The sequence below is a fragment of the Bidens hawaiensis genome, unplaced genomic scaffold, assembly GCF_021521415.1.
Source record: "Bidens hawaiensis isolate Kalapana, Puna unplaced genomic scaffold, B.hawaiensis_p1.1 tig00024994_1, whole genome shotgun sequence".
Taxonomy (NCBI): Eukaryota; Viridiplantae; Streptophyta; class Magnoliopsida; order Asterales; family Asteraceae; genus Bidens; species Bidens hawaiensis.
In genome coordinates, this window is record NW_027493968.1 from 213,510 (window position 1) to 230,864 (window position 17,355).

A 17,355-nucleotide genomic window follows, 5' to 3' on the forward strand; every position below is an offset into this window, starting at 1 on the left:
CAATGACACTACTGTCAACTTGACAATTTTGGAAATAAAAATTGTAATAAATCTTTCCAGGCATACAAAATTAGAAGTGGAAGATGATGTTTGTAGATCAACTAACAAAGTTTCTTACACAGGCCACTAAAAGATTTTCCTTAATGTTTAAAACAATATGTTTAAAGCTAAAGGTGATCACAACATTTATGTTTGGACCATCTTTCCAACTGGATTAATGCCAAACTTGAACCTTTTGCAAAATGCTGGTAAACTATTGGGCATTATTTGCTAATGATCAAGATTTCCCAAATTTGATACCGCATACTTTAATCAATCCCATTTGTTGGTCTTATCCGCAAGTACACACAACACAAACACACACACACATTGTAATATGCATCATCATACTTAAATACAACAAACTTACGTGATATAATCCCAATCATAACAAAGTTATTGGTAGGGTCTGAAAAGAGTCTGATTGAGACAAGCCTTACCTCTATCCCAGAGGATAGAAAGACTACTCCTACTTAGATACCCCAACCACAAAGACCTTTTATGTGCGTGCGTGTGTGTGTACAACATAGAATATATATGTATTCCAGATAACATAAAATGCAGCTAAGAAAATCATAGCAAACAGTCATACGAAATAAACTAATCATGAGAGTCGTAAACTACTGCTAACATACATGGATTAGTAAACTAGAGTAGCTACAGATAACAAAGCAAAGGGATGGGGTAAAAGGACTGACCCCTGTGCAAGTAGCCAAGTACCGATACACTCACCTAAAAAGTCTATACATCATATGATATGTATACTACATATCAGAGTCGGACAATAGCAAGCAAAAAAATCAACTAACGAAACGCCATGCCTATCCAAATACCTCTACTTCAGTCTTCACTCTTCAGAAAGATTAAATTTTTTTATGTTTTCTTCAAGTAGTTGAGTAAAGGGCATGAACCAGTTTCCTTCTTTTGATGGTTATCTTCTTTCTTTATGCATGCTCTGCAGGCTTTACCATGGGTGAACAAGAGACAATTTAGATCAAACTTGAGTTCATTTGGTATTCTCCTGTTGAGATGAAGATATGTCCTTTTAGTGTCTGCCTCTATGGGCACCCAGCCGATAGCCTTTGCAATCTGAAAAATCTGTACAAATCTCTCAAGATTAAACTAAAACCATGACAAGTAGCATGTCTTTATAACGTAAAGAGTGTCAGCTTACGTGTGTATCTACAGGGAAATCGTCTTGCTGAAGATTAAACATCAGTACGCAAGCCACCTGCCATTCATTACAATCATAAATTTTCCTGGCCCATTGGAAATTAAGATCTAGTTAAATGATGACAAAATTTCTCATCCACTTCAATTTGAGGCTGCTGCTATACGAACACCAAAGATATACTATCCAGCTATCACTAACGTGTTATAAGGGTTGTATGGTAGCGCGAAAACGGTCATATGGGCCGTATGAGCGCCAAATCATATGACCTGTATGATTTTTTTGACTGACAAAGAAATGACTAATGTAATCACTGTCAAAGCTATACAGACCATATGACCCTTTCTCACTATCATACAGCCCATATGACATCATACGACATTACGACCCGTCTGATATGGCAAAAAAGGTCATGCTAGTCGTATGAAAGCCAACTCACACAGCCAGTACAATTTTTGTTACTGACAAAAAAACGACTGATATGAGTTATGACGAGTGAAAAAACCATATGGTCTCTATGATAATGCAAAAAGAGTCGCCTATATAATGCGATGGCCTGACAGGCAAGCAGGAGTACATGTTTTGGAGATGGTCTACTGATGATAGTTCTAAGTGATAACAACTTAACAGAAAAAACTGCTATGCACCTACCAGAACATGAATATCATTAATTCATTATCATGGACTTAATTGCTTTTCTAATATTCACTCATCTAATACTTAATATAAGTAACAGTCTAACATGCAGAAAAAATGATTTTAGCATCAGGATTAGACGATACCGTTTTCGGCCCGATCCCCTTAAACTGCGAAAGCTCTGTCTTTATTTCATCAATGGACAGGTCCCTAAGGTATTCCAAGCATAACTTCCCTCTTTTCTCAAGCAGACAATTCAACATATTCTTTATACAAGAAGCTTTAGTTGGAGCTAATCCTCCACATCTGATTGCATTCTCAATGCTCTTTGAATCAGCAGCAAGAACCTAACGCATTTACACAATAACCCACATGACAAATAAATTATCACACTCATACAATATACGAGTTTGCACGAAACCAAAATAATTGCACCGTAACAGAAACAACCGACGGTCTTGTTTAAGGTTCTTTTTTTAACTGATTCTTCAATTTGGTAGTATAAACTGAAAATACCGATCTTAACCGAAAAAAAAATGATTTTATGCGAAACAAATAAATGTGTGATCCAAAAATTTTATGTTCCAAATGCATAATAAAACCGAAAAAACCAAAACCAAAACCAAAACTAAGGGGGTGTTTGGGAGCTTATTTAGGCTCCTTTTTAACTTATTAACTTTTAAAAAAAATGATAAGCTAATAAGGTGTTCAGTAAATCAGGATATTGTGGCTGATAAGTTAATAAGTCAGGATATTCTGACTTATTAACCTTTGACAAAAAGTTATAAGGCGGTAAAATAAGGAATCCCAAACACCCCATAAAACCAAATCACATTGTAAAAAATATAAACCGAATTTATGAAAGAAACTGAAACCGAACCGAACAGTTTTAAAAACCTAAAAAACAGAACTTTCTGTTTATCGTTTGGTTTGAGCCCAAAACCGACCCATTCAAACCGCTAACAATAGGGGTGCAAACGAGCTGAGCCGAGCCTGAGCTCGACTAGGCTCGAGCTCGGCCTGTTTAACTTACACAGAGCTCGAGCTCGGCTCGTTTCAAGCTCTATTTTCAAAGCTCGAGCTCGGCTCGTGAATGGATTTTGAAGCTCGAGCTCGGCTTCGTTTACTATTTATCAATTATTTTATATATTTATTTCTATTATTATTATTTGTATAAAATAATATAATTAGAAATATATATTTTAAAAAAGTTATATAAATGGCAAGCTCGTTTAGGCTCGCGAGGTGGCTCGAGCTCGATAAGTGAAGCTCGGGCTCAGGCTCGTTTATTAAACAAGCTTAATTTTATGCTTGAGCTCGGGCTCGGGCTCGATTCAGCTTGGCTCGATTCAGCTTGGCTCGATCGAGCTTTTTAACGAGCCGATCTCGAGTAGCTCGCGAGCAGCTCGACTCATTTGCACCCCTAGCTAACAAACATGATTGACTTAGGGTTATAATCAGAAACTAACATCCTCCCAATTAGGAAAGCCAGATTTAAGTAAAGCAAACGCCTTTTGCGAGTTAGCATCAGTCGTGTTTTGCGACAATATTGTGCTCACTAGCCCATCCAATACGCTTTCCTCATGACACGATGACGTCACGGATTCCTGTTTATTAATTTCATCTTCCGAGACAAGGTTTAATCTTTGTTGCCGGTATTTGGCGAATTGTTGAGGGAAACCGTGGAAGGCTAAAAGGTCGTCTCGTACGGCACGGCAGTCTTCAGCTGTGGGATTGTGGTGGTTCGGAAACGGGTCGTTGGTGGTGAGATTGATTACGGTGTCCTTTCGGGTTAGCTTCGCCGGTGAGCATTTGTGGTCCGCCGGCGCTGGTTTCCTCTTACGGCCTTCTTGTTTCCACATTGGGCTAAACGAGTGGTGAAGCCCTGAATGGGTTGTCAAGTTTTATGTTTGTGGACCTGTTTTTCAAAATAATTCGGGATGAAAAACAGGACGCAAATTCGATTGGTATTAGTTATGTTTGTAATGTTATAAAATATAGGCTTGGGTTATACATACACAAGGGTAGATTATACAAGTCGTATAGGCTCTATACGGCTCGTATAGGTGCATAGTCAAGTCATTTTCAAGCAGAAGAGTCAGGTGTTATTCTTTTGTATCGTATAACCCATATACGGCTCGTATAGGGCTATATGACTCGTATAGGGTCTATTTGACTCGTATAGTTGTTGTTTTTTTCAATTTTAAAATTACAAAATATTAAAAATAACACCCGAGTTGGTTTTACAAAATAAAATTATACATAACAACCTACGTACAACATGAGCGTTTCGGGGTAACGACTTTTTAGATGTGGTAATGCAATAAGACACACAACTTTTTATATTATCTTACAAAGCAACGCACAAATCTTACATGGTTTGAGAAAGAAAATTTGATGCCTGGTCTATACGGGTTGTATACCACCAATACGAGTCGTATAGACCAGAAAAGTAATTAAAAATCTCTGGTCAAAGTACATGTTGACATGTTGTATATACGAGTCGTATAGACCCTATACGGCTCGTATAGGTCAGACGAGTTACGTAGGCTATACGAGCTGAAAAATCTATATGGCTCGTATAGGGTCTATACGGCTCATATAGACTGCAAAAAGTTGTCACACTGACACATTCATACGCGGGTCAATAAGTTAGGCTATACGACTCGTATAGGCCCTATACGAGTCGTATAGCCTTATTCCCACAACAGGGGGTTGGTGTATGCATAGCATGACCCAAAATATAACATAAAATACGTGTAGTTGACTGGTAAAACATTCGTAATGTTATAAATAAAAACCCAAAAAACATGTGTGGTTGATTGATATAACCCTCACGCTATGGTTGGAAGTCGTTACGAATTTGGTCAGTAACAAGTACGGACAGAAAATAAACTATGAAATAAATTGGTGAACGCTCAAATACAACAAATTAAGATTAAAAGAAACCCAAAATAAAAAAACAAAACTCGTTACGAAAAAAACTTTGACCGTTGCAACGGTGAGCCGACGAGAATTCGACCAATCCTGGTTAAGTTCGTAACAACAAGCAAACAAATATCTGAGGTCCAAATCAGCACACGTAAATCTTATGAAATCTATGACATTCAGTGATTTGAAACGAAGAAAACCCGAGATTTTGAAATGGTGGAAACATGAAGTTTGGATCCAAATTCGGGTTTCTCCCGGAAATTTGACATTTAATAATTGCATAAAAAGAGGTATTTTCATCCACGTTGTATAGCTTTTATAGATAGTTTTGAGATTAAGAGTATTGAAGGTTTTGATAATTGGTTATATAATAAAATGATAGTTGCGGATTTGAAATGAACTCAATTACACACCACAAAGTAGTGATCGAAATAGAACAATCGATGCGTATTCCACTAATTCACTGGATTAAGTTACGCATAAGAAATCATAACAGAAAGAGGATAGAAAATCAGATTACAAATCAAAATTGTAATCGCTTAAGAAAAGCACTATTAAAGTATTTTAGCCTTTTGTTATCCAGACAGTCTATACCATTCTTTTATCAATAGAACTGGTAACTCGTTATTAATAAATTCATAAACCCTTTAGATACCCTATTAAACAATAAGATTAGGGGGGACGGGCGGTGCGTGATGGAGCTCCCATCACGCGTGGTGAGCCTCTCCACACCGCCGCCACCCCTTTGTCACGCGAAATAAATGGATTTTGCGTGATGGGTGTCACGCGTGATGAAGGGTTGATTACAAGAAAAAGAGCCGTTGGGAGGGGGGTGGTTATGACAGTTGGGGGGCAGCCATCGCCGGAAGTGATGGATTGCCGGAAAATTAACAGGGAAGAAGGAGTTGTGCTGTGGGTTTTGTGGGGCGTTTGTTGGTGGATTGAATTGGGGTTTTGGATCTGGGTTTGGTGGGAGTCGGGTCGGGTTGATCGGAAGGTGGTGGTGGTGGTGGTGGGTCGGATTCGGATCCGTCGGATGAGTGTTCGGCTTCGTCGCCTGAGGATGAATTGGCGGGGTGGATCTCGGATTCGGATCCGGCCATTGGTGGTGGTGGTGGTGGTGGTGAGGGTTTGTGAGAATTTGGGTGTATATATTGTATATGTGTGTGTGAGTGTTGAAGGAAGATTGGTGGTGTATGTATATGTATGTGTGAGTGAGAATTTGGGTGTATATATTATATATGTATGTGTATATATTGTAAAAGTGGGCTGCTAAATTGGAAAAGAAAGGAAGATTGGTGGTGTATGTATATGTATATATATATGTGGGTGTATATATGTATATGTGTGTGTGAGTGTTGAAGGCTAAAGGTAAACACAATAAACATGAGACATCAAGACATCGGACAAAAACAAAACAAAAAAATTCCATCACACACCACCACCTCTAGTAAAAAACCATCACATGTGATAAATTTAGCGTTGGTGATATAACACCATTTGATTGGATGAGATGTGTGATAAGTGATCATACCACATCCACCACCCCTCCCCCCTTAGACAGGGTACAACTTGACTAGACAATTAAATACACAAAACTTCATATACTTATATAAAATATTTATAGTTTTACCTGGTGAATGAGAACCCTAGCTCCGAAAATTTCGGGCGATCCACGGCGGCATGGATTCAGAAGAATGGGAACAACCACGTAATCGGAAAGGGAAACGGAATGATCATCAGGCTCAAGGTAATAACAAGGTTTTATCGAAGTTTTTTGTCTCAAATCTTCCCCCAAAGTGTTCTTCGCAAGACTTAAAAGATGTTATGGGTAGCTTTGGTCGTTACGAAGGTTCCTATATAGTTAGGAAGCTGGATAAATGGGGCAAGAGGTTTGCTTTCGTATCGTTTTCCGAGGTGAAAGATGTCAAACGGTTGGGAGATGAGTTATCAGATGTATGGATCGGTTCGTATAAGTTGTTTATTACGATTGCTCGGTTTGTGGATGGTGAGAATCTAGATAGACCCGATTCTGGTAATAGGAGGAAGACGGCTTCGGTTCCTGTTAATAGCCATGCAAAACCTAGTGGTCAAGAAAACCCTAGTTCCGAAGGATCCGATAGGAATGGGGTTCTTTATGCATCAGTTGGTAATGGGCGTTCCTTTGTTGATTCTTTGTTAAATCGGAACAAAGTAGATGAGATTAAGGTGGATGATTCGGTGGAACGGTTTTCTCATTGGAAGGGATGTGCTCTTACGGGGAGGGTGGTGAATCTTCACACTTTAACTTCTTTGAAAAAGTTGGTTCGGAAGCATGGTTGGAGATCATTAGATATTAAGTATCTGGGAGGGCTTTCAGTGGTGTTGGTATTCTACGTTAGTGGGGATAGGGATGCCTTCCTGAATGACAAAGACAAATGGTCAGACTGGTTTGAGTTTTAGAACCTTGGTCTGATAGAACTAGTGTGGAGGAGGGTCGGATCGCCTGGTTCCAAGTTCATGGGGTTCCGGCTCAGTTGGTGTTAGACGAGGTATTCGATTTGATTGGAAGCAGATTTGGCAAGGTGGTTCAATCGGCTTCCTTATCAGGTGAAGAGAACAACTTATCGTATACTCTCATCGGTATGTTGAGTAAAGAGTGCAAACGGATTGTGGATCGGGTGGACATTAATTGGAGGGGAAAATTTTTTAAAGTATGGGTGGATGAAGATGTTGGGGAATGGATACCGGAATGTGTAGTAGAGTATGAAGAGGATGATGGTTCCGTTTTACCGGAGGAGGATAAGTGTGATGATAATATTGTGCAGGATGAGTTTCATAATGTGCATCGTGAAGAGGGCGAATGTTCTCAAGCTAATGAAGTTTCTGTCAGGGAACATGTTGTTAATGGGTTGGATGGTTGTGTGAACGATAATTCTAACGTGATGGTCGGTGAGTTTTCGAACTCTTATGATCATTCTAATGAGGAGCGGTCGAGAATGGAAACGTTGATAGTACAAATGTTTCTGTGTTGAAAGGCAAGGGACATAAGAAGTTCAGACGGAAGTCTTTATTTTCTAATCGGAGTGGGGGTAGTGGTTCTAGGGAGCGTCCTAAGAAAAGACCAAGGGAGGATAAAGATATGTTTGATCTTGATAGGTTTATCGGTATTATGCACGTGCCTTCGGATGTTACTAGGGGTATCGAGACAGATGTTGAAGGAGTGTTCTTAACACCGGATCTTAACAAAGGGCTGTCTACTAATACGGAGGTGGTTCGAGACATCGAGGGAGAGACTGCGGAGCCCGCGATGATTGGTAGAGGTATTGATCCGGTGCAACACCAAGGTCCGATTGAGGTGGAGTTGGAGAAGACCATTGAGTTGAGTAAGGCGTTAGGTGTTAAGAATTTGCAAGATTTTGTTTCTAATGTTAAAGAGGTTCTTGTTGCTGAAGGCTATCAAGAAGGTGTTCAATGAATGTTTTTTCTCTGAACATTCGTGGGTTAGGGAGTTCTAGCAAAGCCGATTGGATTCGAGGTCTTCGAGTCCATCATGAGGTTAGTTTTATTGTTTTACAAGAGTCGCAATTTGTTTCCTTGGATTCTGTGGATGTGGGACGGTTTTGGGGTTATGGTGAGTATTCATTTGATTGGGTTCCTTCGTCTGGAAGGTCGGGTGGGTTATTATCGATCTGGGATTCCCAAGTCTTTCGTATGGAAAGGGTGGTCAAGAATAATAATTGGCTTCTAGTTTCGGGCACTGTGAAAGGAAAGAGTAGCTTGTTTCATATTCTCAATGTTTATTCTCCTCAAAATCTAGTTACTAAACGAGCACTTTGGAGGGAAATTCGTGATTTGATCGGGGAGGGTAATGGGAGGTGGATTGTGGCAGGAGATTTTAACTCGGTTCGGTGTGCCGAGGATAGGCGGAATTCTTTGTTTAATGTGGGTGAGGCCAATGAGTTTAACGATTTCATTGATGATTCGAATCTTGGCGAGTACTCCTTGAAAGGGAGGCGTTTTACTTTTGTTGCAGGAAATAAATTAAGCCGTATTGACAGAATCTTCGTTAATTGGGATTTCTTTGTGGAATGGCCATGTGCGGAGTATATTGCTCTCGAAAGGAATAAGCCGGATCATAGTCCGTTGGTTTTGAAAATTGGTTCTTCCAAGAACTATGGTCCCAAACCGTTTAGGTTTTTCAATTCATGGCTTGGTAGAGAGGATTTTGGGACGTTGGTTAAGAAGACGCTTGTTGATGGCTCGTTTCATGGTTCTCCGGACGCGAGATTGTTGTATAAATTTAAAGCTTTGCGTGATGCTATCTCAAGATGGGCGATCGATTGTAAAGCCAAAGAAAAGGAGGAAATGGTTTTATTGGAGCAAGAGTTGCGTGATTTGGACCAAACCATGGAGGTTCGGGATTTGTTGGAAGAAGAGACATGGTCTTTAAGCGAAATTAAAAGACGGCTAGGCGAGTTGGATAATCATTATTACCGGGATTTGAAGCAAAAGGCTCGGAGTAATTGGGCGATTCATGGAGATGAAAATTCTCGATTTTTTCACGGTTTTATTAATAAACGTAAAGCTTCAAATTATTTTCCGGGTTTGGAAGTGAATGGGGCGTGAGAAACAAACCCGGTTCTCATTAAAAAGGAAGTTTTGCGTTTCTTTGCTGGTAAGTTTAAAGAATCTATTACACATCGGCCTCGGTTGATTGGATATGGGTTTTCGGTCTTGTCTTCGGTGGAGGCGGATTTTTTGATCAGTGATTTTTCCGTGCATGAGATCAAGAAGGCGGTTTTTGAATGCGGTAGTGACAAAGCTCCTGGGCCGGATGGTTTTAATTTTAGGTTCATTCGGTTTTTTTGGGAGTTGTTCGAGAAGGATTTTGCGGATATTCTTGATCATTTTCATAGTGTTAAAAGTTTTTGCTCGGGGGTTGAATCGTCTTTTATCACCTTAATTCCTAAGGTAAACAATCCGTCATCTTTGGGGGATTTTAGACCGATAAGTCTCATTGGTTGTATTTTAAAGACTGTGTCGAAGGTGTTAGTGAATCGACTCAAAACGGTTATGAATAAGATTGTCTCAGAGCATCAGTCGGCTTTCTTATCCGGGAGATATATTCTTGATGGCCCTTTGGTGGCTAATGAGGTTATTGCTAGGGCTAAGAAGAGGGAGAGAAGAATTTTTATGTTCAAGATTGACTTCGATAAAGCCTATGATAATGTGAATTGGGAGTTCTTGTTGTCGGTTCTTTCTCAGATGGGTTTTCCTTCGGTCTGGTGTGATTGGATTAGTGGTATTTTGTTGGCGACCAGATCATCTGTTCTTGTTAATGGATCTCCTACATTCGAATTTGGGTGTCATAAAGGCATTCGTCAAGGTGACCCGCTATCGCCTTTTCTTTTTATTATTCTGATGGAGGCTTTTTCAGGTATGTTGAAACAAGCCTGTGATATAGGTGCGTTTCATGGTATTACTCTTCCTAATGAAGGTCCTACTTTATCCCATCTTTTTTATGCGGATGATGCTATGATTATGGGAGAGTGGTCTTCTTTTAATTTTGATAACTTGAAACGTATTCTTCGCATATTTTACTTGTGTTCGGGGCTAAAGATTAATCTCCATAAATCAGTGTTATTTGGAGTAGGTGTAGAAGATGGTGAGATCGATATCCAAGCTGGTTTCATGGGTTGTAAGCCGGGTAGAATCCCGTTTTCTTATCTAGGGATTATGGTTGGCGCTAACATGAATAGGGTGGTTAATTGGGAACCGGTTGTGTCCAAGTTCAAGAAGAGGCTTTCTAAATGGAAAGTTAATTCGTTATCTATTGCCGGTCGGTTAACCCTTATTAAATCGGTGCTGGATAGTCTTCCCACTTATTATTTTTCGCTTTTTAAGGCACCCAAGAAGGTTATCAATGATTTAGAAGCTTTGATGAGAAGGTTCTTATGGGGTGGTTCGGATGAAGTGAGGAAGATGTCATGGGTGGCTTGGGAGGTAGTCACCAAACCTATAAAAGAAGGGGGTTTAGGTATCGCTCGTTTAGAGGTTAATAATCAAGCGCTGATTACTAAATGGCTTGGGAGATTTCTAAACGATCATCACGCGATGTGGAGAAGAGTAGTGTTGTCTATTCAAGGGTCCTCGCGCTGTTAGGGGCTTGCTCCGGTTAATAATGGGGTTCCCGGGGTTTGGAAGAATTGTGTTATGTTTTGGAACAAATTTAAGGTTGATGGTGTGGGTTTTAATAGAGTGATCCGGGCCACAGTTGGGAATGGTCGCCAAGTTCGGTTTTGGACGGATTTGTGGTTGGGTTCGGCGTCGATTATGGACAAGTATCCGTCCTTATATGCGGTAGAAAAACATAAAAATGTCTTGTTAGCAGATCGGTTGGTGGTCACTGGATCCTCTCGTCGCATTGTGTGGGATTGGCTTAGAGCTCCTTGCTCCCAACAGGAGGTGATCGAGAAGCAAGAGTTGGAAGATCTCCTTCAAGGGGTGGTGATGGTTGACCGTGAAGATTCATGGTCTTGGGCGGTTGGTAGCTGCAAAGAGTTCGAGGTTTCGTCGATTAAAAGATGGATGGTGCGGTCCGTTGTGGATGCTGGGAGTTTCGGTTTTCAATGGAGCGATTGGGTCCCGAAAAAATGTAATATTTTTATGTGGAGGGCCGTTCTGGATCGTCTTCCAACTAAGGGGGCTTTAGCTAGACGTCATTTGCATTGTGATGATCATAGTTGCGCTTTATGTGAGAGTAATGAGGAATCGCTCGAGCACTTGTTAACCGGGTGTTTCATTTCTATGGCCGTTTGGAATGCGATTGGTTCATGGTGCAACATCCCTAGATCTTTTGTTTTCCATGTCAATGATTTGGTGGAAGTGCATAAGGTTAGTGGTGCGACGGGGAACAAGAGATTGATTATTCATGGCATTGTCATCATTACTTGTTGGAGGATTTGGCGGGCTAGGAATGAAAAGATTTTTTCGGGCAAGAACACTAAGGTGGTAGAAATGGTTGCGGATATAAAATCTTTGGGTTTTCTTTGGTACAAAAATAGATCTAAGATAGGGGTAGTGGATTGGAAAAGATGGTGTTTATTTGATGTAACGTGATTGTTGTTTTTGGTTTTTGGCTTTCGGCGTCTTTCTCCGTCTTGGTGATAGTAGTTGGTTGTGTTTGTTTTTAATGAAAGTGAATTTTCAAAAAAAAAATATATATATAAAATATTTAAGGCTGCCACATCACTACATTAGTTTCTAGGAATGAAAAGTCAGAATCAATATATAAATTGTAACACACAAGACTATTTTACTAACTTCCACCGTTATCAAAGGTTGACTGGGTCTCTTAAAAAACAAGCATCTTTGAGTGATGACATGGATTAAATATTAAACAACAAGCTCATATATCTTATTGACAACTGGAAATGTTGATATACCTTTTAAGGTATCATATCAACAAACTAACAAGTCTAAAGTTAATAGTCTGTTAAGTTTATGTAAACGTTAAGTGACAAGATGTGTGATCCGAATGCTGTGACAATAGGAATCACAAGTAGCAAGATTCGTTTCCATAAGATTCTTGGAGTCGGAGGTGGTTTGACTCATAGGCATGAGTCATGAGAATTAAATTCACATGTCGTGTGAACCAATGATCTTAAGCGCTTGATTAAAGACACCTAAGAAAGTCGTTATGTTAGAAAATCATTAGAGTTGATTGTTAGTAATGCACAAAAACGGAAATTTGACCCGAATGAGCGTGCCCTGCGCTCGTTTCTAGCTTTTTTTCTTTCTTTCTTTCAATCCAGACATATCATTTAATCATTCTTTATCGTGAGAATTCGTCATTGGAAACTCACCAAACTCCATCAATATTCAATGCGCTACTAAACAATAACCTTGACTGGGTCTCTTATAAGAATTAAATACACAAAACAGCATTATTTCATATACATATATATAAATATTTAAGGCTGCAACGTCATTATATTACATTCCTAGAATAAGAACTCTGACCAAGTACATAAACTGAAATACATAAGATTATTTTACTAACCTCCCACTGTTATCAAAGCTTGAAGACAAGGATTTATATATTAAAAAATAAACACATGATATCTCTTGTCGACAACAGAAAACGACATTTAGTCGTTTGATACAACTTTTAAGAGAATTTATATTATGTTAAGTTTAGCTTAAAAACTATTAAATAACAATTAAGTTTCAGAGTCATAATATTTATTACATTAAATAACAATTAAGTTTCAGAGCCATTATACAAAATGTGACGTTTTCCATTATAAATAACAATTAATATTTTTACATTAAGTTTCAGAGCCATTATTCAATTAAGTTTCAGAGCCATAATATTTATTACATTATGTGACGTTTTCCATTATACAAAATGCATTTCAAATCATAAAAACACAAGAAGCATCAAGAAAATAAATTAAATATTCAAATATTTTTACGGTTTGAACCTAAAACCTTCCTTATAAAAAGCAAACAACTCTTAACAGATGAGCTAGATTTATTGTTTTACTAGTGTAGTATTTATTTTATAACACCTCTTAAGATTTACGTAGTTGACCCCTTGATTGTATAAACTAAAGAATATAGAAACGACATGTAATTCATGTAACATCTAATAGACCAAGATTCTATGTACCTTATTTAAATCAACAATTGATCAACTAGTACAAAAAATATATATCATTTACAACTTCCTTCCACCCTAGCATAAATTACATTGCAAGAACAAGTCAAAAATCATTAATATTAAATCAAATTGACCAAAAAAAAAAAACATCTTACTCTAAACCATTAGAACTCGGTTGTGTTGGTTGAGCTGCCTCGGTACCGAGTTTGACTCACTCCTTCCAACAGAGCATCCCAATCCCTGCCCTCCTCCCCATCGTCCCGTTCACGAAGCATCATCAGCATCCGTTTCGACTTCTCCCTGGCCCGCTCACTTCCAGTCTCCTCAACCACACGCAGCACCTCAGCTGCCCTTGCAGCCTTAGCCAACCCCTTGAACCTCATACTTCCAATACTCAGCGAGTACAAGCACGCAACACAGTTCTCCCGAGTCGACTCACTCGAGTCCTTGTTTTCAGTCCTCAATTTCTGAAACAAACATTCAACCGCGTTGGAATCTAGCAATGCCGATTTACCCTCACTTGAAGCAGCTAAATTGCATAACACTAATAATACTCTTCCAGCTAGACCGGTTTCTAGTAAATTCAACAGAGTCGACACGGCATTAAGCTTCACGAGTTTAACCCGGTTACTCTGCACCAAAGACAGATGATACAAAGCCAACGCCGAGTCATGCCTAGTCCGCTCACTATCCGAGTGCAGCGCGTGCAGCAACGGCTGCAACGCACCGAGAACTCCAATCGCAGTCTTGTTCTCCTCCTCCAATGAAAGACTAAACAACGCACCCGCAGCATGTTCCCGCGACTCCAAACTCCCCGCCTTAAAAACATCAATCAACGGCGGAACAATCCCCGACCTCACAATCTTCAACTTATTCCCCTTCTCCAACGACAAATTCACCAGAGCAGCAACCGCATTCGTCTGGACGGCCGTGTACTTCGAAACGAGACACTGTCGAAGCGCGGTAAGCAGCCGCGGCGTGCAGAGCGAAACCCTAGCTTCCTCATCGGTCCTAGTGACCTTCCTAAGCAATATCACAGACTGTTCTTGTTCGTACACGTCAACGCTTTGAAGCTTCGTTGTGAAATTAAGCTCATCCGACGTGGACGAATTAATAACATTAACATTAATATTAACATCTAGGGTTTCATCTGTTATGACTTCGGAACACGTGGAAGCAGACGGAGAAGATGAGTAACATAACGGCCGTGTAACTAACGGTAACGGCGGAGTATCCGGGACGTTAGCAATAACCGATTCATCAGAACTGGAAGAATAAAACGTATTATGATGAACAGATCGTGGATTCAATTGCGTCACTGCGTGCGTCAGCATAGCCTGAGGCTTATCCGTAACACCTTTAATTAAATCCCGTTCTGAATCCCTAAACCTAAAATCAGGCATCAATTTAGCCACAGAATCATGAATTGAGCTATAATCCGGTGCGGCAGCAGGTAAATTCACTCCCGTGGACACGCACCAGTTACGAATGGTGGTTTTGAGAGCTAAATTAGGTATGACGGTTGAAAAATCCGGTTTGGATCCGTCGGGTAAAAACGGGATGAAATTGAGGTGTTGGCAGGCTTCTACGGATCTTCGTTCAAAGGTTTGACCGGAGGAAACGACGACCGGGTCGAACATTAATGAACCGGAAACCGGACAGATGAATTCATCTAGTGGCTTTGGTTTCTCCGGCGCCGGTGAAGATGATGATGATTTGTGTAAGGAAAACTTCCACTTCTTTAGCTTACCATTACCCACCATATCTTTGTGTGTGTTTACCAATTCAACAAGTACATGATAAATAATTGTGAGTAGTTGTTGAGTTTAGGGGGTTTGAAGATTTGGGATTGGTTGAAGAGGATCCAGATGATATCACAACCCCAGGGACAATTATTATTTTTGTTAAAAATAGATAATTATGAAAGACACAAAAACAGTGCACATCGTGCGTGCCTTCACTTGATAATAATAATAATATCTTGTTTGTTGTTTGTGTTTTTTTATTTATGGTCAATCACTTTACTTTTGTTGAAACTAGTGTTTTCATAATGGGTTATAACTTATAAATCGGTTTCAAGACTAGAAAATGTGATTAATTATTCAAAAATTGGAATAAGGTAGGTAACCGAGGTGTTAATAAAGTATATGAAGCTAATAATAACAAAATTACGTAAATTGGATTATTAAAGTGGTGTGATTAGATTTTGGGTTAAAAAAAATTCTTTTGAAGTTCGCTCCACCGAATAGTCCCATACCTTGGTGGCTTGAATGAATACGGTTCAAAACCTCAATGTTACGTATGTCCTTAAATGTTACGTAATCTGTCACAAAATATTCTTACAAAATTTTAAAAACCTCAATTCATCTCCAACCTTATAACTATCCTTAAACTCTTTAATTTTCACCTCATCACCTACCAATTACACACAACATTTATATATATATATATATATATATATATATATATATATTTATATTTTACTTTAGACCCACATCACCTTAAAAAAAAGCACTACCTAAGCTCTTATGCTTGGTTGCTAATAGGAATGCTACTAAAGGCATAATTTAACTCATCCATTGATAAATATTTAATATTATGCCATGTTTTACTATGGATAAATATTTAATATCATGCCATGTTTTACCCAATGACAACACAAATTGGTAGGGACTGTGTGCCAAACTCTATTCCCATACTCGTTTGTTTTTTTTGGTTCATTCAGATTTATATTTCTTTTAAGTAGTAGAGCTCGTAAATTTTACTAGCATAATGCCTAACTCGACTAAAGCGGAAAGTGGTGTGGACGTGTGATGTTCTAGGAAGCTCGTTGAACTCGCATGGGAGACGAGTGCAACACCCGGCCTACACCAACAACTCTGATCCAGATCCATTATGAAAACAATACTAGGAAAAAATATATTAATATTTAGTATTTATTTTTGGTTTACAATAATAAATCGATTAATTTATATATTGTTTAAAATTATTTATTGATTACAAGTAATATACAAGAAAATAATGATTTAGGTTCACAGTTTTCTTAACTATGCAACCAAACTTAGCATATATCAAACTATGATAAATAACATCAACTTATTTGGATTCTAGTTTAAATAAATCATATTGAGTTATAGATAATAAGAAAATTGGATTATAATAATCTCTATTAAATGGTATTGATCGATAATAATCCTTATTTGTTTTATCGCCACTGACGGTCCCAAATTCAAAAAAGTTGGCCACCAATGATCCTCCGTTAAAAATGACTTAACGGCGTTATAGTTTTTTTTTCTGAATTTCAAACCAATGTTTTAGGGCTTTTGATCGTTAGGAGGATACAAGTCAATTGGTGCAAAACTTAGTTTGAAACAGTGCTTCAAAATGACGAAACAATGCTTCAATTCGGGTGTTTGAACTTACAACTAACCAAAATCGAGTCGTTTCGATCATTGTTTCGAGCTAAGTTTTACATCAATCAACTCGTATCCTCCTAACGATCAAAAGCCCTAAAACATTGGTTTGAAATTCAGAAAAAACTATAACGCCGTTAAGTCATTTTTAACAGGGGACCATTGGGGGCCAACTTTTTTGAATTTGAGACCGCCAGTGGTGATAAAACGAATAGGGATTATTATCGGTCAATACCATTTAATAGGGATTATTAAAATCCAATTTTCCTAGATAATAATGAGATTATTAAGTATTAACCTTCATATACGGTGTTCTTCTTTCCATTCACGTATACAAAATGATCATTACGTATTTCATATTTAGCTGGAAATGAATGAAATGATCTAAGTATCTTATATCAGTATTAAAAATACAGAATATTTGGGCCTGCACTCTGATGGACACTGGACAGCTTCACAATTTCGGCTCATATATTATGGTAAATATGGGCCACATATACGCGGCTATATTTTTGGCC

General features: G+C 38.7%; 1 protein-coding gene and 1 pseudogene across 1 annotated transcript; both read right to left on the reverse strand.

The window, feature by feature from the left end:
• Nucleotides 1-643: 643 nt before the first annotated feature.
• Nucleotides 644-3,779, reverse strand: LOC143570480 (putative DNA glycosylase At3g47830). Its single transcript, XM_077056122.1, has 4 exons — nucleotides 3,316-3,779; nucleotides 1,993-2,193; nucleotides 1,214-1,270; nucleotides 644-1,137 (listed from the first exon to the last, which is right to left on the reverse strand). The coding sequence occupies exons 1-4, from the start codon at nucleotides 3,706-3,708 to the stop codon at nucleotides 913-915; spliced, it is 876 nt and encodes a 291-aa protein (XP_076912237.1). The 5' UTR covers nucleotides 3,709-3,779; the 3' UTR covers nucleotides 644-912.
• A 9,624-nt stretch (nucleotides 3,780-13,403) lies between these two features.
• Nucleotides 13,404-15,354, reverse strand: LOC143570500 (U-box domain-containing protein 40 pseudogene; annotated as a pseudogene).
• Nucleotides 15,355-17,355: the final 2,001 nt, after the last annotated feature.